This window comes from Prunus dulcis, chromosome 4 (assembly GCF_902201215.1).
Source record: "Prunus dulcis chromosome 4, ALMONDv2, whole genome shotgun sequence".
NCBI lineage: Eukaryota > Viridiplantae > Streptophyta > Magnoliopsida > Rosales > Rosaceae > Prunus > Prunus dulcis.
The window spans coordinates 7945922-7967708 of NC_047653.1; the positions used below are offsets into that span (position 1 = coordinate 7945922).

At 36.9% G+C, this 21787-nt stretch overlaps 2 protein-coding genes across 6 annotated transcripts; one reads left to right on the top strand and one right to left on the bottom strand.

Moving 5' to 3' along the window:
• Window positions 1-334: 334 nt before the first annotated feature.
• Window positions 335-13493, top strand: LOC117624016 (protein PHOTOPERIOD-INDEPENDENT EARLY FLOWERING 1). Of its 5 annotated transcripts, none has more exons than XM_034355124.1 (20): window positions 335-579; window positions 2225-2305; window positions 2508-2615; window positions 2762-2842; window positions 2964-3052; window positions 3177-3313; window positions 3419-3480; window positions 4572-4707; window positions 5173-5481; window positions 5565-5638; window positions 5723-5857; window positions 6338-6376; window positions 6717-6785; window positions 6923-6985; window positions 7069-10141; window positions 10407-10471; window positions 10546-10616; window positions 10974-11757; window positions 11896-12449; window positions 12588-13029. In XM_034355124.1, the coding sequence occupies exons 1-20, from the start codon at window positions 520-522 to the stop codon at window positions 13027-13029; spliced, it is 6432 nt and encodes a 2143-aa protein (XP_034211015.1). In that variant the 5' UTR covers window positions 335-519. The 5 variants fall into 5 exon arrangements, with proteins under 5 accessions (XP_034211015.1, XP_034211014.1, XP_034211016.1 ...); XM_034355123.1 differs by having other exon boundaries at window positions 336-579; window positions 10971-11757; window positions 12588-13493; XM_034355125.1 differs by lacking the exon at window positions 335-579 and having other exon boundaries at window positions 2244-2305; window positions 2498-2615; window positions 10971-11757; window positions 12588-13493.
• A 2440-nt stretch (window positions 13494-15933) lies between these two features.
• On the bottom strand, window positions 15934-21741 carry LOC117626659 (DEAD-box ATP-dependent RNA helicase 10). The gene is made up of 14 exons (XM_034358448.1): window positions 21636-21741; window positions 21373-21531; window positions 21149-21272; window positions 20967-21036; window positions 20523-20585; window positions 20332-20406; window positions 19774-19893; window positions 18568-18609; window positions 18387-18461; window positions 17423-17569; window positions 17160-17297; window positions 16516-16627; window positions 16342-16430; window positions 15934-16231 (listed from the first exon to the last, which is right to left on the bottom strand). Exons 2-14 carry the CDS (start codon window positions 21509-21511, stop codon window positions 16115-16117), a joined length of 1311 nt encoding a protein of 436 aa, XP_034214339.1. The 5' UTR covers window positions 21512-21531; window positions 21636-21741; the 3' UTR covers window positions 15934-16114.
• Between the last annotated feature and the right edge of the window lie 46 nt (window positions 21742-21787).

Below are 21787 nucleotides of genomic sequence, written 5' to 3' on the forward strand. Positions count from 1 at the left end.
TACTCAAAATTATTTGCGTTCGGTTATCCACTCTTATGATATTTCGTACGCATGAAAACAACTGACTGATTGCCCGATCAAAGTTTACAACAGAATCTACATCACATCAATGAAGCCAAATCTAATTGATTGCCCGATCAAAGTTTGCAACAGAATCTACATCACATCCCGACCGTTGTTTTATTTCAACGGTTGGGATTTATGTTTGGGCCGTTGGAGCTATTTATCTCGGCCCATGAACCAAACCTATAATAAATAAAGCCCAAAGCAGATCCAGCCACGTAAACAAAGCCGCAACCCAAAACGCAGCGCCGCATCGTGGAATTTCATCAGGGGCGGGTGTCCTCAAAGCGAAGAAAGAAGAAGCTCCAGAGAGATAAGCAAAACAAAAAGAGAAAAAGAAGAGAAAAGGAAGAGGAAGAGTATAGGAAGGAAGAGAGCAATCGGAGAAGGAGAGCGTAGTGGCGTCGACCAGACGGTCTAGATCCACCGGTTTTGTGGATCTGACGACCCAAAACCATGGCTTCCAAAGGTCCAAGGTCGAAGCTCGATCATGAGACCAGAGCTAAACGCCACAAGGTTGGCTTCCCTATATAATACTTTTGCATTTTTGTTGAAATCTGAATTTTTGGTGAGCTAGAAGTGAATAACTAGTTGTTTTTCTTATGAATTCTTAAAATGCCACTTTTTTTTTTCTTTTTGTTAAACCAAAATATGTACTGTAGTTTTTTTTCCTGGTATATGGGACGCAAAAGTTGAAGAGGATGAATAAATTGAAGTAAAACAGTGTTTCTTTGGAATGGGTTTGGCAGCAAAAGTCGTAACATAACCCTTGTTTAGAAATAAAGTTAAAATGTCCTTTGATTCTTAACCAAGTGTAGAAAGACGAAAAAAGAACGTTAGTTCTATGCAAAAATGAAGAGAAATTGAAGACACCTTTCCATAGTGGAGATTAAGCATGCAAACCAATAACAGAATATTGGGTTCTCATGTTTTTTCCTATAGTTATATGATTTTTTATGATATTCCAACTACGAGCTGGGGAGACCTTTTATATTTTTCTTTTCACTATGTTATCGTACAAATATCCAACATACTAGTAATATCTTACCCTGTACTGAAGAATTCTTTTTTGCATTAGGCCAATGTGTGTTAAGATTTTGATGATATAATGAAGATGTTTGAGGATTTACTGCTTATTAGTTGCAGCAAGCTTCTATTTAGGCTATTGAGAGTCAAGTTAGCTAGGTGATGAAGATTAAACTTCAGGAATGCATGCTACTCTATTAGCCGAAACATGCTTCTATTTTAGTCATTTCCTTTCAGATTTGTAAGTTGAAATGTTTCCTTCACTAGAACTGCGCAACAAGATTACAAGTAGGCAATGATGTATCGGGCTCAAGTCCTAGCAAAGTGCATTGACACCCATTGTGTGGGCTGGGTTTCGTAAAAGTCTTGGCTTACGGTGCATCTTGAACTAAGTGAAACATCAGCACTTATATCTTCAATGGTGAAGAGCATGGAGATGTTTCTATTTTTTTTTAATCTAGGGATGATTTTATTGAGAATTTCAAGACAGATAAAGTAGAGCAATGACGTCCAGAAAAGGTTGGTTGGGTGTCTTGGCTTGAGAGGAAACCATTCCAAACCTTTGTGTTTTACAATGTTTCTGATTGTGGGGATTTGACAGATTACTATTTGTAGCAAAGTGATAAAGAATTTTCCTGTGGATGAGTCGCGCTAGGACAAATTCTTCTTTCTGTGGGTTTTGTTTCAGCTTTAATGGGAATTACTGGTTTTCAAAACAGATATCTGTACTCTTCTTGAAGTATCATTACTACAGAGGTGGTCAGATAACTTTAATCATTGATACAATAATTGGTTTTTATATTAGGACTTAGGATTAAACTGCTCTCTGGATTGACATGTTGCAACAAGGGATCTTGAGTATAATGGTTTGAATGTTGTATGCCTTCAAGTTTCAATAAAACTATTTGGAGCTTTCCGAATATTTTTTATCACATGCACATGCTTGTAATGGTCTTCGGACTTCATGTTCCTTGGTGATGATAACATTCTATATATTGAAAACAGTTAGTAATTTGAATGCATTGCTGCAATTGGTGATGATAACATTCTATATATTGAAAACAGTTAGTAATTTGAATGCATTGCTGCAATCCTTTTCTTATTCTACTCATTTTGACTAACTTAACTATGATAGGCCCTTGAAGCTCCGAATGAACCTCGTCGGCCAAAGGCTCATTGGGATCATGTTTTAGAGGAGATGATATGGCTTTCAAAGGTAATTTACTAATATATGCCTTGAAGATCTGGCAATTTATGTTGTTGGAAATTCTGGACTTTAGTCATCTGCTTGTATGATTGTGCTTTATTATCTTCAGATCAAGTATTATGTTGAAAAGTGTGATATCTTTTCAATTATGTTGAGAAATGTGAGATAAACGGTTTTATTATTCCTTGCTTATGAAACTAGTTGTTACCAGGACTTTGAGTCAGAGAGAAAATGGAAATTAGCTCAGGCGAAGAAGGTTGCTTTAAGAGCCAGCAAAGGCATGCTAGATCAAGCTACAAGGGGAGAAAAAAGAATGAAGGTTCTGTTTTTCCCTAACTGAAGTGAATGTGTCATGCTCACATTTTAGAACAAATTTATCTCAATTCTCATGTTACACAAAATTGGTTCATATAACACTGGCATGCTTATTTTTCTTGCAACAATGTGAATTTCAATTTTGATCAGGAAGAAGAGCTGCGGTTAAAGAAGGTTGCCCTCAGTATTTCAAAAGATGTGAAGAAGTTCTGGCTGAAAATAGAGAAGCTGGTAAGTTTATATTTGCTTTGTCAATCAAGTCTCCAACTTATTTGGTTTCTCTTTAATAATTTAATCAATTAATTTCTTTATAGTTAGGTCCCTGACTGTATATACACAATATGTAATCTAGGTGCTTTACAAGCATCAGATGGAACTTGATGAGAAAAAGAAAAAGGCACTTGATAAGCAGCTTGAGTTCCTTCTAGGGCAAACTGAGAGGTAAATATGTTTTCTTGGTTAATTGATATAATCTGAATTTTCGTTATTTGCTGTATACTACCTTTGATTTCTGGCTATTTTCCGGGTGAACTGAATGGAAGTATGGTATGCATGAAATTTCCAGGTACTCAACAATGTTGGCAGAAAATCTCGGGGACAGTTACAAGCCTGTGCAGCAATATCCCATACAAAATCAACTGAGTATTCAATGCAAAGAGATGGATGAAAATGATATTAACAAATCAACTGAATTTAATGCCGGTAAGTTGAAGGTTGTAATTTCATTGCTGTTATTCGCTTACCTAGGAAGTTTATTTTACTTTTCTTTAATAACCAAAATAATTCACTCTTACACGTTTTAAGCAGATCCTCAATCAGATACAGTAGACGGTGATGATGATTATGATGTACAATCAGATGATGGAACAGTGAGTCTTTCCTTTCCTTGTATATTCTGTAATTATACGATATCTGTTTTGAACTCAATTTGTTGGTATGCAAGTACATGATAACAATGTCAATCAGCCAAGGAACTCTATGCATATGCCCTGGATTTCATATTAGAAAATATAAAGTAGAAGAATTCAGAGCACTCAGGTGCTAGTTTTCAGCAGGCATCAGCTGACGCCTTCTCTTTGTTTTTCCTTTTCTTTGATTATTGCTCGAGAAAACAGAATGAAGATGTAGGGTTGGCTGTAGAAAATTGTGGTGGGCTGGTAGCCTTTTCTAGTACTCTTATTTCTTCACACTAGGAATAATATACAGACATAATTTTTCGTATGTTCGAATAAATAGAAAGAAAAGTAATCCTTTAGAATAAAAATAATAAAACTCAGCTGTCATTTATAGGAGGTTGCTGTTGCTGCTGCATGAATGGTAGCTCACGATATTTATTGGCCATATGATCAATCATGTCATATCAGCTAACACTCTCCAATACTCAGTATTTTGAACTAGATCTGTGCCACCCCTCACTCAGGGATGTCTAGCGAGCATGAAAGAAGCATAGTTGGTAAAGTAGTTGACCACAACTTTAGGTAATCCAGAGATGAAGTCTATAGTTAAACTGACCCATTTTTCTGCCTAACGGCGCAACTGTTTTCTGGTTGGGAAACTTCTATAGAATCAAATGAACCCTAAACAATCATGTGGAATTTTTTTTCATGAATTTTTGGAAATGAGATCTGACCACAATAAGGTTGGCAATAAAAGACATACGACCTATGTTTTCTAAATTTGCAACTTGAATATGCACCCTCATGTTCTATTATTGTGAGTTTTATACATATATATGCTAGTTAGAGTACGTTTCTATCTGTAAACTGTTATATTACCTGAATTTCTACTGCCAAAATGTATTAGTTTCCTTAGCATGTTTGCAAAGGCTGCCCTGTGTCCTCTATTGTATTTTGAGGTCAGACTGTCCCGCCTTGTTGATTTAAACGATCTTTTGATACTGCTCTTTATATATAATTTCTATTCTTAACAGATGTTTTCCTGCATGATGATGCTGTTTTAGGAAGATGATGAATGCACTATTGAGGAAGATGAGGCTCTTTTTACTGAACAAGAAAGACAGGAAGAATTGGCTGCTTTACAAAATGAAGTAGATCTTCCACTTGAGGAGTTACTCAAACAATATCCTATGGAGAAAGGTGAATGGTTATAATGTTTTGCACAATTTTACTTTGTTTAATTTATGAGGGGCAGTTTGGGTGCCATAAATATGGGTCTGGAACTTTTCAAACAATTTACCCCCCACGTAGGTCTACTAGATGACTCCCAGATTTCGATCACTCACAATGTCCATACCTGCTTAGGCATGTACCTTAGTGTATTTGTTTCCAGATTGTCCAGACTCATCTCTAATAGACCTACTTTTGGGTTCTGAGAGAGCTATGAATGAGCCAGTCGGGATGGCTTTTTCCACTACTCTTTCAGCTTTATCTCTATGAATTTTATTTGTGTCCCATGCTAGAAATCAGAGTTGTGGTAAATAGATACTAGATTTGGAAAATTATTGGTTGGATCTCTTCCCCTGTCGCTCCTATTCCAAGTGAGCTCCTTTATTTCGTACTAGTAGCATCTTCATAAATCTTATCTGAAACATGGACTTTCAGTTAGCCCAGAAAGTAGTCCAGAAAAGGGTGAAGACGTCACAGAAATGGCCTCAGTAGGGGAAGATCATGGTATTTGTCCAGAAAAGGGTGATGATAGCGCAGAAATGACTTCTGTGGGGCAAGATCCTGGTACATGTTCTGAAAAGGTTGAAGATGATGCAGAAATGACCTCAGTTGGTGAAGATCCTGGTATGTGTCCTGAAAAGGTTGAAGATGGCGCAGAAATGACCTCAGTGGGGAAGGATCCTGGTATGTGTCCTGAAAAGGTTGAAGATGGCACAGAAATGACCTCAATGGGGGAAGACCATGGTATGTGTACCAGTTAATGTATTGTGTTACTTAGTGAAACTTATGATTATGTCTGAGAAGGTGATGGGTTAATTATGCTGCAGGTGGACAAAGCGATATTTTTGTAGCCAGTAAGACTGAAAAAATCAGCTCAGACATTTTCACCGGTCGTCGTTGTGTAAGTTGTATGTGTTTATAGATTCCACTGCTGAAGTGTGCAGTATATGAATGGTTTAGCATGATAGTTATTTTCTAATTACAGGTGGAAAGTAATGGTGGCTTGTCCACTTCAGAAACCCATTTATCAGATATTGAGATAAATGGAGCCAAAAATATTTCAGAAGCTTCTGCACAGCTTGCCAAGGGACATGTGCAATATGATTTTAATGACGAACATGTGAGTGTGCTATTATTTTAATTTTGATTTTGTTATTTGTCTATTTGCACTGGTAGCATATGTTTAGCAACATTGTTTTTGTTCATGGGTTTTTATTGATTGGACGTTGATGTCTGGTGAACTCATGTGCCCTCTGATTTATATCTTGGAATGGTATCGCAAACTCCAATTATTTTGAAATTATGAGACTTCAAACTTATATGTATATATTCTACATGTTATAATCCATATATATATATATATATATAGAGAGAGAGAGAGAGAGAGAGAGAGAGAGAGAGAGAGAGAGATACATGTACAGGTGTTCTGAATTATCCATATTTCTGTATTCCTAGTTTCAGAGTCTTAGATATACTTTACCACAATCCTTTAGTTCTCCTTTCCTTTCCATTTAATATTTGGGCTTTCTATTTTATTATTCTTTGAAAAAAAACTAATCTGGGTGTAAGGTTATTGCTCACTCTTTCTTGAATTATGCAGGAAGATGGTGACTTCATTCTTGCTGCTGGAGAGGAAAAGGTGGGAATGCTTTTTGTGTTTCATTTCCAACTTTATTTCTGTTCTGTCTTGGGAGTTTTTTTTCTTTCCTTTATTAGGAATTAGGTAGCTATTGTTTGTTATTCGTTGACTCAACCATAATAGAGGCCTTTTCATACTGTTTTTATAATCTTGGGTTGCTTGCAACATCTAGGTATATGTTGGTTCATTATTATTCTAGCCAAATTGTGATAAATAGAGTCTGAGTTTTAGTTGAGTGGGGAATAGGTTTTGAATTGGTTGAATTTGGTTGCCAGTAGGTTTTATTCATGTTGCTAATTTCCAATAGCCTTTGTTGTACTGATTTGAATTTCATGTGCAGGATGATGAGACAACTTTATCAGAGGAGGAGGAACTGGCAAGAGCAGATACCAGTGATCCCATGGATGAGGTGAGAAGCCATTATACATGCCTTTTTTCGCACCCTTATACTTTAGGCATATTGGTAGAAACATCCAGATTAGATACTTTAAAAAGATTCGGTCTAAAGTTTGTCGGTTGTTTCTATGGTTTTTTGCTATCTTTCAGATTGCCTTACTACAAAAGGAGAGTGAAGTTCCTTTAGAGGAACTGCTTGCAAGGTATAAAAAGGTAGGGTTTATTGTATGCTTCTGCTCATAAGTTGAGTGCTTCACATCACTTATGATTTTGTTCAATTATCAACCTGTTTTCAGGATTCAAACAGTGATGAAGTTGCAGATGGTGAATCTGAATATGCCTCTGCTTTATCAGAGGGATTTGTGGATTCTCCATCTCTTGAAGATGTTGAACCAAAGCAACATGGTGTTTGTATGGATGAAGATGTTGACTCTGGTGAGCACCAACTGGCTCTTGATTCTCCTACTGAAGAACAGAGTGCTAGGATAGATAAGATATCAGAAGGAGGAAAGGACAGTGAGAACAGACTTGAGGATGCAGCCGCTGCTGCGAGATCTGCACAACCAACTGGAAACACCTTCTCCACAACCCAAGTTCGCACAAAGTTCCCTTTTCTTCTTAAGTTCCCTCTACGTGAATATCAGCATATTGGCTTGGATTGGCTTGTAACGATGTATGAGAAAAGACTGAATGGGATTTTAGCCGACGAGATGGGGCTTGGGAAGACAATCATGACAATTGCTTTGCTTGCACACCTAGCATGTGAAAAGGGAATATGGGGTCCTCATCTTATTGTGGTCCCAACTAGTGTTATGCTTAATTGGGAGACTGAGTTTCTCAAATGGTGTCCAGCTTTCAAAATCTTAACTTATTTCGGAAGTGCAAAAGAGCGCAAATTGAAAAGGCAAGGCTGGTTGAAACCAAATTCATTTCATGTATGCATAACAACATACAGACTGGTTATTCAAGATTCAAAAGTCTTCAAGCGTAAGAAGTGGAAATACTTGATTTTAGATGAAGCCCATCTGATTAAAAATTGGAAGTCACAGAGATGGCAAACTCTTTTAAACTTCAATTCCAAACGCCGCATTTTGTTAACTGGTACTCCTTTGCAGAATGATCTCATGGAACTTTGGTCTCTAATGCATTTCTTGATGCCCCATGTATTTCAGTCCCATCAGGAATTCAAGGATTGGTTCTGTAATCCTATATCAGGGATGGTTGAGGGGCAAGAAAAAGTGAATAAGGAAGTTCTAGATCGTCTACATAATGTCCTTCGGCCATTCATTCTCCGTCGTTTAAAACGAGACGTGGAGAAGCAGCTCCCTATGAAACATGAGCATGTGATAAACTGTAGACTCTCCAGGAGGCAGCGTAACTTGTATGAAGACTTCATTGCTAGCTCCGAAACACAAGCAACTCTTGCAAGTGCAAATTTTTTTGGAATGATAAGTATTATAATGCAACTTCGTAAAGTATGCAATCATCCCGACTTATTTGAAGGTCGTCCGATTGTCAGTTCCTATGATATGGCTGGTATTTACACACAATTGAGTTCTTCTGTCTGTTCAATTCTTTCACCTGGACCCTTTTCTGCAGTAGACCTTAGGGGTTTGGGGTTTTTATTTACTCATCTAGATTTTACCATGACTTCTTGGGAGAGTGATGAAGCTAAAGCTCTTGCTACTCCATCAAGTTCAATCAAGGAGCGTGTTGAACTGACTAACCTTGAATATATTGGTGGATTTAAACATCGCAAGAAGTTGCATGGAACAAATATTTTTGAAGAGGTTCATAAGGCAATTATGGAGGAGAGACTAAGACAAGCGAAGGAACATGCTGCAGCTACTGCATGGTGGAATAACTTGAGGTGCAACAGAAAGCCCATATACTCAACAAGCCTAAGGGATCTTGTTACAATAAGAAATCCTGTTTTTGACATTCACTCTCACAAGGCTAATCCTTTGTCCTACATGTACTCCTCAAAGCTGGCTGATATCGTCCTTTCACCAGTGGAACGCTTTCAGAAAATGATTGACCTGGTTGAAAGTTTTCTGTTTGCAATCCCTGCTGCTCGGGCGCCCCCACCTGTATGTTGGTGCAGTAAGTCTGGAAGCGCTGTGCTTCAGAATCCAGTTTATAAGCAGAAATGCACTGAAACCTTGTCACCACTTCTATCACCACTCAGACCTGCAATTGTCCGAAGGCAAGTATATTTTCCTGACAGGCGACTTATACAGTTTGACTGTGGTAAGTTGCAAGAGCTTGCAGGTTTGCTTAGAAAACTGAAGTCAGAAGGTCACAGAGCATTAATATTCACTCAGATGACGAAGATGCTGGATATCTTGGAGGCTTTCATCAATCTGTATGGTTACACATACATGCGTTTAGATGGGTCCACTCAGCCTGAGGAGAGGCAGACTTTAATGCAGCGATTTAACACAAATCCCAAAATTTTTCTTTTCATATTGTCAACCCGTAGTGGGGGTGTTGGAATAAACCTAGTTGGGGCAGATACTGTTATCTTTTATGATAGTGACTGGAATCCTGCTATGGACCAACAAGCTCAAGATCGATGCCACCGTATTGGACAGACACGGGAAGTTCATATTTATCGGTTGATTAGTCAGAGCACCATTGAAGAAAATATCCTGAAGAAAGCAAATCAGAAGCGTGCGCTTGATGATCTAGTTATACAAAGTGGGGGATACAACACTGAATTCTTCAAAAAGCTTGATCCTATGGAGCTTTTCTCTGGTCATAGGGCACTTCCTGTTAAGAATACGCAAAAGGAGAAAAATCACAACACAACTGAGGTTTCTCTATCCAATGCTGATCTGGAAGCTGCTCTAAAGCATGCAGAAGATGAAGCCGATTACATGGCATTAAAGAAAGTTGAGCAGGAGGAAGCTGTTGACAATCAAGAATTTACAGAAGAAGCCATTGTGAGATTGGAAGATGATGAATTAGTAAATGAGGATGACATGAAGATTGATGAACCTGTTGAGCAGGGTGGCTGGACGACCTCTTCAAACAAAGAAAATGGAATAACATTGAATGGGAGTGATTCTAATGATGAAAGAGCTGTTACTGTTGCTTGTAGAGAAGATGATGTGGACATGCTGGATGATGTCAAACAGATGGCTGCAGCAGCAGGACAAGAAATCTCATCATTTGGCAATCAATTACGTCCAATAGATAGGTATGCAATTCGTTTTCTGGAATTGTGGGACCCAATTATAGACAAAACAGCAGTGGAATCTCAGGTTAGATTTGAGGAGACGGAATGGGAACTAGACCGCATTGAAAAATACAAGGAGGAAATGGAAGCTGAGATTGATGAAGATGAGGAACCTCTTGTATATGAAAGTAAGTACCTCTTAATCTCTTCATTGCTTTTTTAAGTTCATAATTTTTACCCACATGGCACTTGGTAAAGCTCTTGTTTGCAATTTGCCCCTTCACTGTGTCACATAGTGTCATGATATGGTATCTGGTATCTGTAAATCAGTTCTTTAATCATGTGGGGCATGATTGTCAATGATGTAATGTGAAAGATTCAAACTTATAATTTGTTATTATTGCCATGTGTACATGCTGCAACTCTAGACTAAACTCGTTGTTTCCTACTTAGCATGGGACGCTGATTTTGCAACTGAGGCATATCGTCAGCAGGTTGAGGCTTTGACTCAGCATCAGGTCAGTGGATACTCTTTGAGTTGCATATTTTTCGGTTATTTAAAAATAATGTGTGATAAACTTATTTTTTTCAGTTGATGGAGGAACTGGAATATGAAGCCAAGGTGAAGGAAGATGAAGCAGACGAAAATTGTGATTCTATGAAGTAAGCTGATAATCTAAACCCTTGTCCTGATAGTAATTGGTGCAATTTAACCCTCCCATTAATCTCTCTCTCTCTGAGACAAAGGAAGTCTTATAACTGGCACTGAATTTATGTACTACAAGAATTCTTCCCCCCCACCCACACACACAAAACAAGATGGCTGCATCTGTACTGTAGTATAGAATGGCATTCCAGAGATACGAGTTTTACAATGATCCAACAGTCAAATGAAGAAAATAGAGAGCACTTTAGTTCTGAAATACCGTACTTAATTTAGAAATTTCTTAATGTAGCTGTTGAGACTTTTGTGTTTTTATGTTGAAGACTTGGTAATTAATCAGTTGTATGCTATAGCAGGAATGAGATGCCAAGTGATCCTAAACCCAAGCCTAAGAAGAAATCGAAGAAAGCCAAATTTAAATCTCTGAAGAAACGATCTCTAGCTTCTGAACTGAAACTTGTGAAAGGAGATCTTCAAGTGGAACCTATGTCCATAGATGAAGACTCCATCTCTTATGAGATGGTTACCTATTCCGATATGGAATCACCACGTTCAATTGTCAAGAGAAAACGTAAGAAGGCTGAATCTAGACCATTTGGCGAAGAGAAGACTTCAAAGAAAAAATCAAAGAAACTCAAGAAATCTACTCTTGAAATTTGTCCTTCGGATTTTGATACTAACCTCTCTACAATGGAGCATGATGAAGTTACAGAGTCAAAACCAAGTGAGAGTGTGGTTGATTTTGAGCATAAACCAGTTAGTAGAAGCAAGATGGGAGGGAAAATATCTATCACTTCCATGCCTGTAAAGCGTGTTCTCATGATAAAACCAGAGAAGTTAAAGAAGGGCAACATTTGGTCTAGAGATTGTATTCCACCACCAGATTTTTGGTTGTCACAAGAGGATGCGATATTGTGTGCTGTTGTACATGAGTATGGTCCTTATTGGAGCTTGGTTAGTGACATACTTTATGGAATGACTGCTGGTGGGTTTTATAGGGGAAGATATCGCCATCCTGTCCATTGCTGTGAGAGATTTAGGGAACTCATCCAAAGATATGTTTTGTCTACACCGGACAATCCTAATTATGAAAAAGTTAATAATATAGGATCTGGAAAGGCTCTTCTAAGAGTAACAGAGGTACAAATGGTGTTTTATTTTTTCAGAACTGCATATGTTTCATCAATCTCATAAACACTTTTATCACTTAGCTATTGTGAATTGTAGTTGGTGCAGTTAACATTTATTGAACGACTCATCATCTTTCTTGTATGCCAGGATAATATTCGAATGTTATTAAATGTTGCTGCTGAGCAGCCCAATAGAGAGTTTGTCATTCAGAAACACTTCACCGCCCTGCTTTCATCTGTCTGGAAGGTGACATCTCGCAAAGATCGCCGAAAAAATCTCCCATCATCCTGGAATGGTCTATATTCTGGTGGAAGCTTTTTTAGTTCCTCTAACCAAATTTCTCAGACTTCCATGAAGGAACGTACAGAAAGAATGAAGTTGAGCACTTTTGGGCACGGTACCAAGTTGATAGCTGCTGCACTTAATGATGCCAGCAGCAGGCAGGAGGATGGCAGAGTCTTTCGTCCCAACCTGGGGAAAGATTCAGCAATGGATGCAGAGCGGTTGGATATAACTTTGGAATTTCAGGGAGAGAAAGATGACTTCACGGATGCATTGCCATCTGTTATAAATTTATCAGTATCCGATTCAGACCCTTTGCCCTTGTTAAGTCAAGCTACAGAAGATCATCATCTTCGAAACTCCAGCAATGATCAGTGCGAAGATTCCTGTGATGTAAATTTAGCTGAGAACCGTTTCAGGTAAGGTCTCTTGCAACATGAATCCAGAACAATTGGTATATGAAAAATAAACCTTTTTCATGTAGATGTCTGAACAAATTCTTAGTTTGGCGATTTGGGTATTGGAAGGTTGCTAATAAGAGTTCTGTCTACTTTCAGGACTGCAACAAGAACTTGCATTGAAGATACCATGGGGTGGGCTGCATCTGCATTCCCAACAAATGATATCAGGTCTCGGTCAGTGTCAAAGCCACCGACCACGGGAAAGCACAAACTTGTCTTCTCTGATTCAGTTAGACCTTCCAAATCGAAGATCAGAAAAAGTTCAGTAGAGCATGGTGAGATGCGTAGCTTTATTACTGAGCAGGTATTTCAACCTTTGCCAATGGCTGCACCCATGAATCCCATTCCAAGGTTTGACCTGAACATGCCTGTCAGCGAGGATGTTGGAATTGATGATTTGGAAGACAATTCTTTTTCTTACATTGACGAGTCTTTGTTGGAAACGGAGGACTTTGGAGTTCTCCCACATGAATATGTTCCTGGCTTGATTGGAGACCTTGATGATGAACTGTTGCCAGAATATATTGACATTGGGTAAGCTAAATCTGAGAGCTGGAACCACAAGTTTTGTGTCCAGGCCGAGCTCCCTCTTTAAAGAAGTTACGATGGGTGGAAAACTAATCTTCAAATTTGGGATTATAAACTTTTTACTCCCATCACACGTGGATTACGAAGCAGACGGTATTGGAATTGGGAGATTGGACTTTGCCCTTTGCAGATGCAGGGGCAGTTTTTTGGCCCACCTTCCCCTCACACGCTGAAATCGACCTTCGTTTCTGCGTGAAGAATCTGTGCGGGACTGCAAAGGAGCCAAGATTTAGGGAACTCTAATTGTAACATAAAAATTTTGTAGTTAATCTCTCACTGGGTGGAGAGAGGGTTGAATTTGTTTAGGGCTTCCATTGAGACGTCTGTATGGGCACATTTACTCCATGAGAAGTAGTGAATGAAATTAGCTTACTAGTCATTTTTCAAAAAAATGAAAAAAATTATTATTACGCTTGTGCATGTTGTCAACTATTAATTTGGGTTCATGCAAAGTTTCTGATTTAAAATTGAATTAGTTTATTTTCTCCCTTTCTCTCTATCTTCTCTCCCTAAGTACTGTCAATATCCGCCTCCTCACCGTAGTTTCCTTGTATCCTCTGAACTTGTATTATTTACAAGAGTAAGAGTAGCACACGTGGCATGGAGCGTCTAAAGTTTAATTGCAAAAGCACCAGTTGGCAAATATTTTCGAATAAGACAATAGACGTTGGGGTCAACTCGTGAATAGTGGACAATATATAATGTCATTTCTAACCTTCAGGATTCCGAAGACTGCAGGGTCAGAATTGGGGTTTCATATATGGCATGTTGAGTAATCCGTAATTAGATTATGAGGAATTAAATTAAAGATAAATTGAATTGAAGAGGAGTTGGATTGATGAGAATTTAGATTCTAAATTCCTATTGAAGTTATTTACTAAACCATATGGATTGAGAGAAGTTAGATTTCGAATTCATATTGAAGTTGTATACTAAATCATATGGAATTAGGATATGAGTGATACTAATTACTAAAATGTCCTCGTTGTTAGGTTAAAGTAGATGACAAATTTAGAATTTTAAAAATTGTGAGGATATAATGAGTAAAAAATATGAATTCATAGCACATCCCACCCAAAAATTGAATTTCTTCAAAATCAGGAATTCAATTCCTAATTTTATTTGGACTCCACTTATTTTCAATTTTTTGATGTGAAATAAACACATGAATCCTCCATAAATGAAATTCAATTCTTGATGAGAATTCCAATTCCTAATTAGTAAACACATCATTATATTCTTTGTTTTGGGCTCTTTAATCGCTCCAAGTTGGACGATCTTCAAATTTATTAGGTTAGGCTCTGTTTGTCTCAGCTATGTTTTTCCTCTTCTTGTGTCTTTAAATGATAAGTAGCTCGCCAACCTCGTTATTTCACGACTCACGTGTAATTTTCATGGGCCTTTGCAAACTCCCAAAACAAAACATAATTGGAGATTGATAAGTGTGCTTATCTATTAGGCCTTCCTTTTTCTTCTCTCATGATCAACCCATTTCAATTTCTCAGCCTACAAAAGACCTATGTGGGATTGCAAGTAGGATTGGACAATCTGATTCTTACCCCAAAAAAAGAAAAAAAAAAAAATTTGGCAAGTCCAAATTAATTTCAATATCTGAAAATGTCAAAAAAAAAAAAAAAAATTTGAATTGGAATTGGAATGTATCTCAAGATTCCGAAAATTCCAAGTTCCAAAATATATTGGGGTTTCAAGTTTAGACTACACGTGACTAATTCAACGTTGAACTAATTATAATTTGATGACCAAATAGACACAGACGACTTATTAAATAAATGATAACATCTAAATAATAGCATATAATAGTTTTTCAAGCTTTTCGTATGAGTTTTCAATTTTTAACCATTTTTAACTTTTTAAATTGTTGTTTTCAACTATTTTCCAATATATATATAAGTTTTGAAAATTTTCCAAAAATTTGGAGTTTTTTTAATTGAAATGGATGTTAAAATTTCGAAATTTGAACATAATTAAAAAATAATTTTCATTCCAAAAATTTTAAATTCGTATTGGAATCCCCTTATTCCAATCTGATCCGTCTTAAAATCAACCTAGACCTGAGTCCAAAACCTACTCGGACCTTTAGCAATTAGGCAAGTGTGAAGTTGGTTCAATCTAGGAAAAAATAAAAAAAGATAAAAAGGATGGGGAAGTTCGTGCTAGGTCATAGGTTTCGAATTTGTATGGTTATGGTCACAAACTTTTGTTCCCCTACCTTATGCCAATCTAATTTTATCCCCTTCTTTCAGCATCAACATTGCTGTCGACAACATCATCAAGTTTCATGTCCTCAGTGTACCTAGAAGAAATAATCACATGAATTTTAACATAAATTCAAAGCAGATATATTGGTGCATGGCATGCTGCTAATTACACATGCTAATACATGAATAATTAAGGAGATACATTAAATAGAATGAAATCATTCTTAAGAATAGAATAAAGATCATCCTTAAGAATCAAGGATCAGCAGTCCCAGTATCAATTACATAGATAACAAGATGGGTGGCTGCACGGTCGAAAATGTGGAAAATAAATTTTACTTAACAAAATTTTATTTGTATAAACTGGAAAATAAATTGATAAATTATTTTTCTCACGTCATTATGGAATTAAATGATAAGAGACACGGTTTTTTTTTATTTTTTAAAATATATAGAGGGATTCTACTTCAATCTAATCTAAACTACGGAGAGGAAAATTCGAACTCAAGTGGAGAGTGTGGAGCACATCCACTTTGCCAACTTGATTAAGCACGTCTACAAGCCTTGACCCATAGTTAATTTCTCTCAACGGGTGGAAAGTTTAGAAGAGGGGGCTGAGCATAGACCAGACCGAATAAAAAAAGAATATCAAACATTTAAAAAATTGATAATTTTATAAATAGTAAGAAAAAAACGCTTTCAAAAATGTTTTCCACTCTTCCGAACAACAGGGAAGATAGAACAAGTTCTTCGCTCGGTATAAATTACAGAAATGAGAATTCATTAGCAAAAGTTAGCAGAGGAGTGGAGCCAATCTCATCTTGCTTTAAACTTCTTGGACTTTCCACCCTTGTGACCAAAATACTTCTCAATATCCTCCTCCTCACCGTACTTTTCACCCTTCCTCTTCTTGCCTCCACCGTCTTTAATTTTCTGGTAAAGTCGAAGTGTAGATCACGTTAACCATAATGGAACCAAACTTCTTGATACACCGGCAAGTAAACAAAAGATAGAAAACAACACCAACTTAAGAAGAACATTACCTGCAGAGCCAGTCTTTTGGCCTCTTTGACACGTTCAAACAATAGCAGGACTTCATCTTCTTCAGCGGGGAATTCGGGTAACTTTTTGTCTGGACATTGACAAATTTGTAAGCATCCAAAACACACTATTTTAGTATCTCAAACAGACAAACATGGGAAACTACTATAGCCTACCAATAAGCTTCTCTATCTGTATATACCACTCCAACTCGTACTGATTCACAAGAGAGATTGCAACCCCATATCGTCCAGCACGAGCAGTTCTTCCTACTCGATGGATATAATCCTGTGATTCACTTGTAGTTAGCAAACGAGGGCATACAGAAACAAGAAAAATACAGTTGTACGACAGTATATTGTCTATACATTATTAAATACATTATTTTTCTTCTTATTCCCTTTGAATTAGATAAGCTTGCAGGTTTTCGAGTACACATGATTTCCCCAACACACTAAAAGCATTAGATACATAGAGTAGAGGGTCGGGTGGGGGCAATGGCACCCATTCAATATCCAAAATGGTCAGCTGTAGTAATGAACTAGTGAAGTTCTTCATTTGAGTGCAATAAAAAGGTGTTACCCTTACCAATTTAAGGACAAATTTAGTGGCTTGGTATTATAGGAGAATCCATATTTTTCCTGAGTCACAGGTAACACGTTGCAACATGTAGCTCAATAATAAGACTAGGGGCTAAACAGCATCAACTCAACTAAATAACAAAAGATATATTAACATCTGAAAACAAGATGAATGGCTAACTTTGATGTAAACTGCGAACAACAAGCCCTACACCAGGTTAAACAATAGCAAGCCTAACCTTTGAATTTGTGGGGATGTCATAATTAATAACCATATCTACTGATGGAATATCCAATCCTCTACTGGCCACATCAGTGCAAATAAGTACATTACACTCTCCAGCTTTAAACATATTTAAGGCGCCAAGCCTTTTTGACTGCCAGAAACAATCCACGAACAAAGTTAGAGAAATTCTGGAATATCAATGAATAACATGGTTGCAACGAATAAAGCAAACTTGAAAAAAAGCTCTAAAAATTAATGTTATTATATGTTATATACCTGGGTCATATGACCGCTAATTGGGATGGCCCTTATGCCAAGATTTCGAAGCATCAAAGCCAAAAGCTGTGTTGCATCACATGTACGAGTAAATACCATTGTTGTACACTGACACTTCTCGGTCAGAATATATACAAGATAGCATTCCTGCAAGGACAATCATTGTGAAAATATATCCAAGGGAGACAAACTGAGCCATAAAATGACAGGAACATCAGGGAAGGAAAGCATGCATGCCATGATTATATCTTCACTCTGTGTCCAGAATATTGCTACATCTCACTTATATTGCATTTTATATATTAAAATATTTAAAAGACTCTTGCCAACTATTTTGGCACCACTGCAACATCTGTCATTTCATGTGTAGTCGTACTATGTCACCTATGCCTTCCAACTCTCTAAACACACAAGTTTTATCTTACCTTCACTCCAGGATGTCCACGAAATAAATAAAACAATTCAGGAGCTCATATGATCAGAGGTAAATTCATTGGTCTTCGACATTTTTTAATCTATAATCCTATTCTAACATAGACAAATCTTTTAAGAGGCAAAGGCATAACATCAGGTGCTTTGCGAGCCATAAATAAATGTGTAAAGAAATCATGAATCAGAATTTTAGGCATTTCTTTTCAAGTACACACACTAGACAAGGGAAAACAAAAGTTCTTGGATCTGGGTTCACCAACCACCAAAATTAAAGCTAAAAGCAATTAAAAAAGATGTTTTCGAAGCTGCTCTATGGCCTCAAAGTATAATCTAACGATGCTTTTTTCCTAATCTCCTGTTAAGAGTGATAGTTCATCTTTGTGTATTATATTGGCAACTATTATTAGCAGCAGTCTTAACCATAATATACTTTGACGTATGATTCATAAACAGCAGAACATGTACATAATATCAAAATGAGTAGAGGCATAACCAAAGGTTAAAATTATACGAGTAGAAAAAATAACAAGACCTTGTACTTAGCCGGCAGAAAACGATACTGCTGATTCAGTGTGTCAACAGTAGAATATTTTGATGCTACTTCAATCTGAGATAAGTGAAGAAAAAAAAAGAAAAAAAAAAGAAAGAGGTTGTTAAAATTTAGGAAAGAATTGTGGAGAATGAACATTGTGCAGCAAACTCTTTCATCATACCTTCACAGGGTTCCTTAAACAAGCCCGTTGCAGCTTTTTGACCTGCAACGTTACAAGCACAACTCTGTTAACTGATGAAAAATTATCATATATATATATATCAGTCCCCTTCTATTGAGGGATCCCTCAAATAATTTTATTTGAAGGATACCCTTTAGGGTACTCTACGATTTTTTTTTCAACGATCCAAACCATCTATTTTTTAGGACTTCATTCATAGATCATCCTTGCAAAAAATTAGACAAATCGGAAACCGTTTAGATATCTAATTGTGTCCTACAAAATCAATGCACACAGTGCTTCAAGAAAGTACAAAAATTTCATTAATTTAATTGAGTGGTCTTTTGATATTGGATTTAAGTGATTTTTTATAGAGATGATCTTTGAATGAATATCTACAAAATAGATGGTTTGGATTAGTGAAATACAATGTGGAGTATGCCCTACAAGGGTGTGCCTCAAATAAGCTTATTTGAGGGATCCCTCAATGGAAGCTTTCTCTATATATATATATAGTTATTCTCTTATCCGGATGTCCGCGTAGGAGAATTTCTGTATATATGTGTGTGTGTGTTTTAGATTTGGAAAGCCTCTCTTATATAGGATCCAGCTGTGCATATACAGTATAATTTTCCTAGGTGTCGCAGTCCAACACCATCACCAAGCACCAGGACAATTTAATTGGTGGCATTTTGAAGAGTGAAACTGGATAGATTCTTAACTGTTTTTGCTAATGCTGCTCAACTCCAAAACTTACTATTACAAGCATTTGGCATCTGCCAGCATAATATGTTCTCTAAGGCACATATCTTCTCTGCTTGGGAGCAGGTAGGAAATGCAACCTCAAATAATATGGCAAAAGTTTTTTTTCTTTTTTGTAGCTGCTTCGGGACCTAATAGTAACAGCAGCATATAAGCATTTTCATGACATGCATGCTTACTTCAATCTCTGTTTTTTTTTCATGAAAATATCAATTTCAACAGTGTCCCATAATTTAAAATTTTGGTAGCATATTTCACCTTATACAAACACTTCTAAAATCGAAAGCTTTTTGGTAAAAAAAAAATAGAAACCAAGCCACACATGTCCAATCAGCATGCCACTTTATGGTATTTAATATGCACCAAACCATGGTACGAGATGAAAATAAAAGCACAAATACAAAGAAAAAAAATGTAGATGCATTGAAATAATTGAACATATACCTTTTTAGTCATGGTAGCAGAAAATAAGTACGTTCTCCGATCACGAGGGATGACATTCAGGATTTCATCAATTGATTTCTCAAAGTCCTCGTTAAGCAACCTGTCAGCCTCATCTAAAACCTGCTCCATTGGATATAAGAGGCCTCTTAGTATATCTAGCCAGGTCTCAGACATGAGACATTTGAGATCATATCACAAGCAAATACAAATTCTTTTAAGGTAATCATATAAGCTAATATCGCTAGTCTAACTGAACAAGAAAGAAGATGCAAGAAAAAGTCTGACAAAATGTAAGACAGACAATGCTTGTTATAAATTAAACAATTGAAGTAGCCACTAATACTATATAGAAATATCTGCATGACGTGTCTTTTATTAAATCTAATTATTCTTTAAAGATCTTTTCATTATTTCATCCTCTGTTAGTCTCTATTGACCTCTGCTTACAAGTGCATGTAGTGGTCTACATTGTATATGACCATACCATCTAATTCATTTGTAAGTTTTTATACACAGGAAAAATTGAAAAGATAACATATTAAAATAAGCAGATCATACCAAATATTTCAATGAGCGAAGAGAAAATCCTTTTGTGTTCGATAGATGATCCATGAGGCGTCCAGGTGTTGCAACCTGCAAGAGGGGAAAAAAAGATAACAAATCAAAACATAAGTTGTCAATTTTTGAATATTTACACAAAGATTCACATAAATCACGAAGGCTGCCGTGCCACTAAAATAAAAACTTACAACAACATGTGGCCGCTTTGCAAGATTAATAGATTGTTGCACCATGTCAACTCCTCCAACTAGCTAATCAAAATTAAGTAGCACAAAAAATGTTTAAGAAAGTTAATCAATGAGAAGCTTCAATCCAACTACTTCAGAATCTCATCTTTAAAAGCTCTAAAGAATGATTAACTCCTGTTTACTTTATAGACTTAATACAAAACACCAAGAGATAAATTATACATTGTTCAAAAATTGCACACCCCGATAAGAATTAGCCACTAAATATAATTTAAGCCTGTATGAAACAACAGAAAAGAGCTCTGAACATAATTTCAGTAGTTTGTACTTTACAAACTACACATCATTTTCCTCAACTATGCTGTCTATTTAGTTTGGCAAATCTCATACAATTGGTAATGTACACTATGCCAAACTAGCAAACTAAATAGGTCAAATGCTCACCACTGCACACTTGACACCAATCTCTGAGCCTAAAGCTTGAAACTGCTCAGCAATCTGAATTGCAAGCTCTCTGCAACATACCCAAGTCAATGGTAAGATACAGTTATAAATGTCAAAATATATAACAATCCGATGCATCATACAGCTTCCTCGTAACATTTAATCTAATTTAAGTATCCAACCTTGTCGGGGACAGAACGCAAGCAAAAAATGCTTGTGGAGAATTTATTAACTCTTGCAATATTGGTAGCGCAAAGGCTCCAGTTTTACCCGAACCAGTTTGTGCAAGTGCGATCAAGTCTTTTCCTTTTACACAAAAATCCAATTGGGCAAAAAGTTAATAAATATTTGAAAAATAAGAAATGTGAAAGCAAAGAGATACAAAAGTATGAGAGAGTGAACGAACCATCAAGGGCTGAAGGCATGGATTCGACTTGAATTGGGGTAGGGACTGTCCAGCCCAATTTTTGACATGCATCCACCAATTCGTCGCATATACCCAAAGTCTTAAACGTCGTCGTCTGCTTCTCTTCGTCGGTGGCCATTCCCTCAAGTCCTGATTTTGCTGAGCAGAGGAAACGGCCGCGTATTAAGATCAATTGCTCATCATAGGGAAGGGATGACGATAATGAATAGATACGTTTAGGGTTTGAGTTTCAGATAGAGTACCTGAAGCAGAAGCTTAGTCTCTGTGGCGCGAGAAGTTCGGGTCGTCGGCTTCCGCGGTTAGGGTTTTTCTGTGTTTGTTTGTTTCTATTGTATTGTTTTTTGTTTTTCAGTCTGTGTAAGGGTTTAAGGCGGTAAAAGACAACATGAAGATC

What these genes read in the sequence shown, in the direction of transcription:
- LOC117624016 (XM_034355123.1), top strand. Translation starts at nt 520, where the DNA reads ATGGCTTCCAAAGGTCCAAGGTCGAAGCTCGATCATGAGACCAGAGCT. An exon ending in CCAGTGATCCCATGGATGAG is followed by an intron (nt 6,786 to 6,922) that starts GTGAGAAGCCAT and finishes GCTATCTTTCAG; the next exon opens with ATTGCCTTACTACAAAAGGA. An exon ending in AGGCTTTGACTCAGCATCAG is followed by an intron (nt 10,472 to 10,545) that starts GTCAGTGGATAC and finishes TATTTTTTTCAG; the next exon opens with TTGATGGAGGAACTGGAATA.
- LOC117626659 (XM_034358448.1), bottom strand. Translation starts at nt 21,511, where the DNA reads ATGGCCACCGACGAAGAGAAGCAGACGACGACGTTTAAGACTTTGGGT. An exon ending in CATGCCTTCAGCCCTTGATG is followed by an intron (nt 21,273 to 21,372) that starts GTTCGTTCACTC and finishes TTTGTGTAAAAG; the next exon opens with GAAAAGACTTGATCGCACTT. An exon ending in CCAAAAGACTGGCTCTGCAG is followed by an intron (nt 16,232 to 16,341) that starts GTAATGTTCTTC and finishes CGACTTTACCAG; the next exon opens with AAAATTAAAGACGGTGGAGG.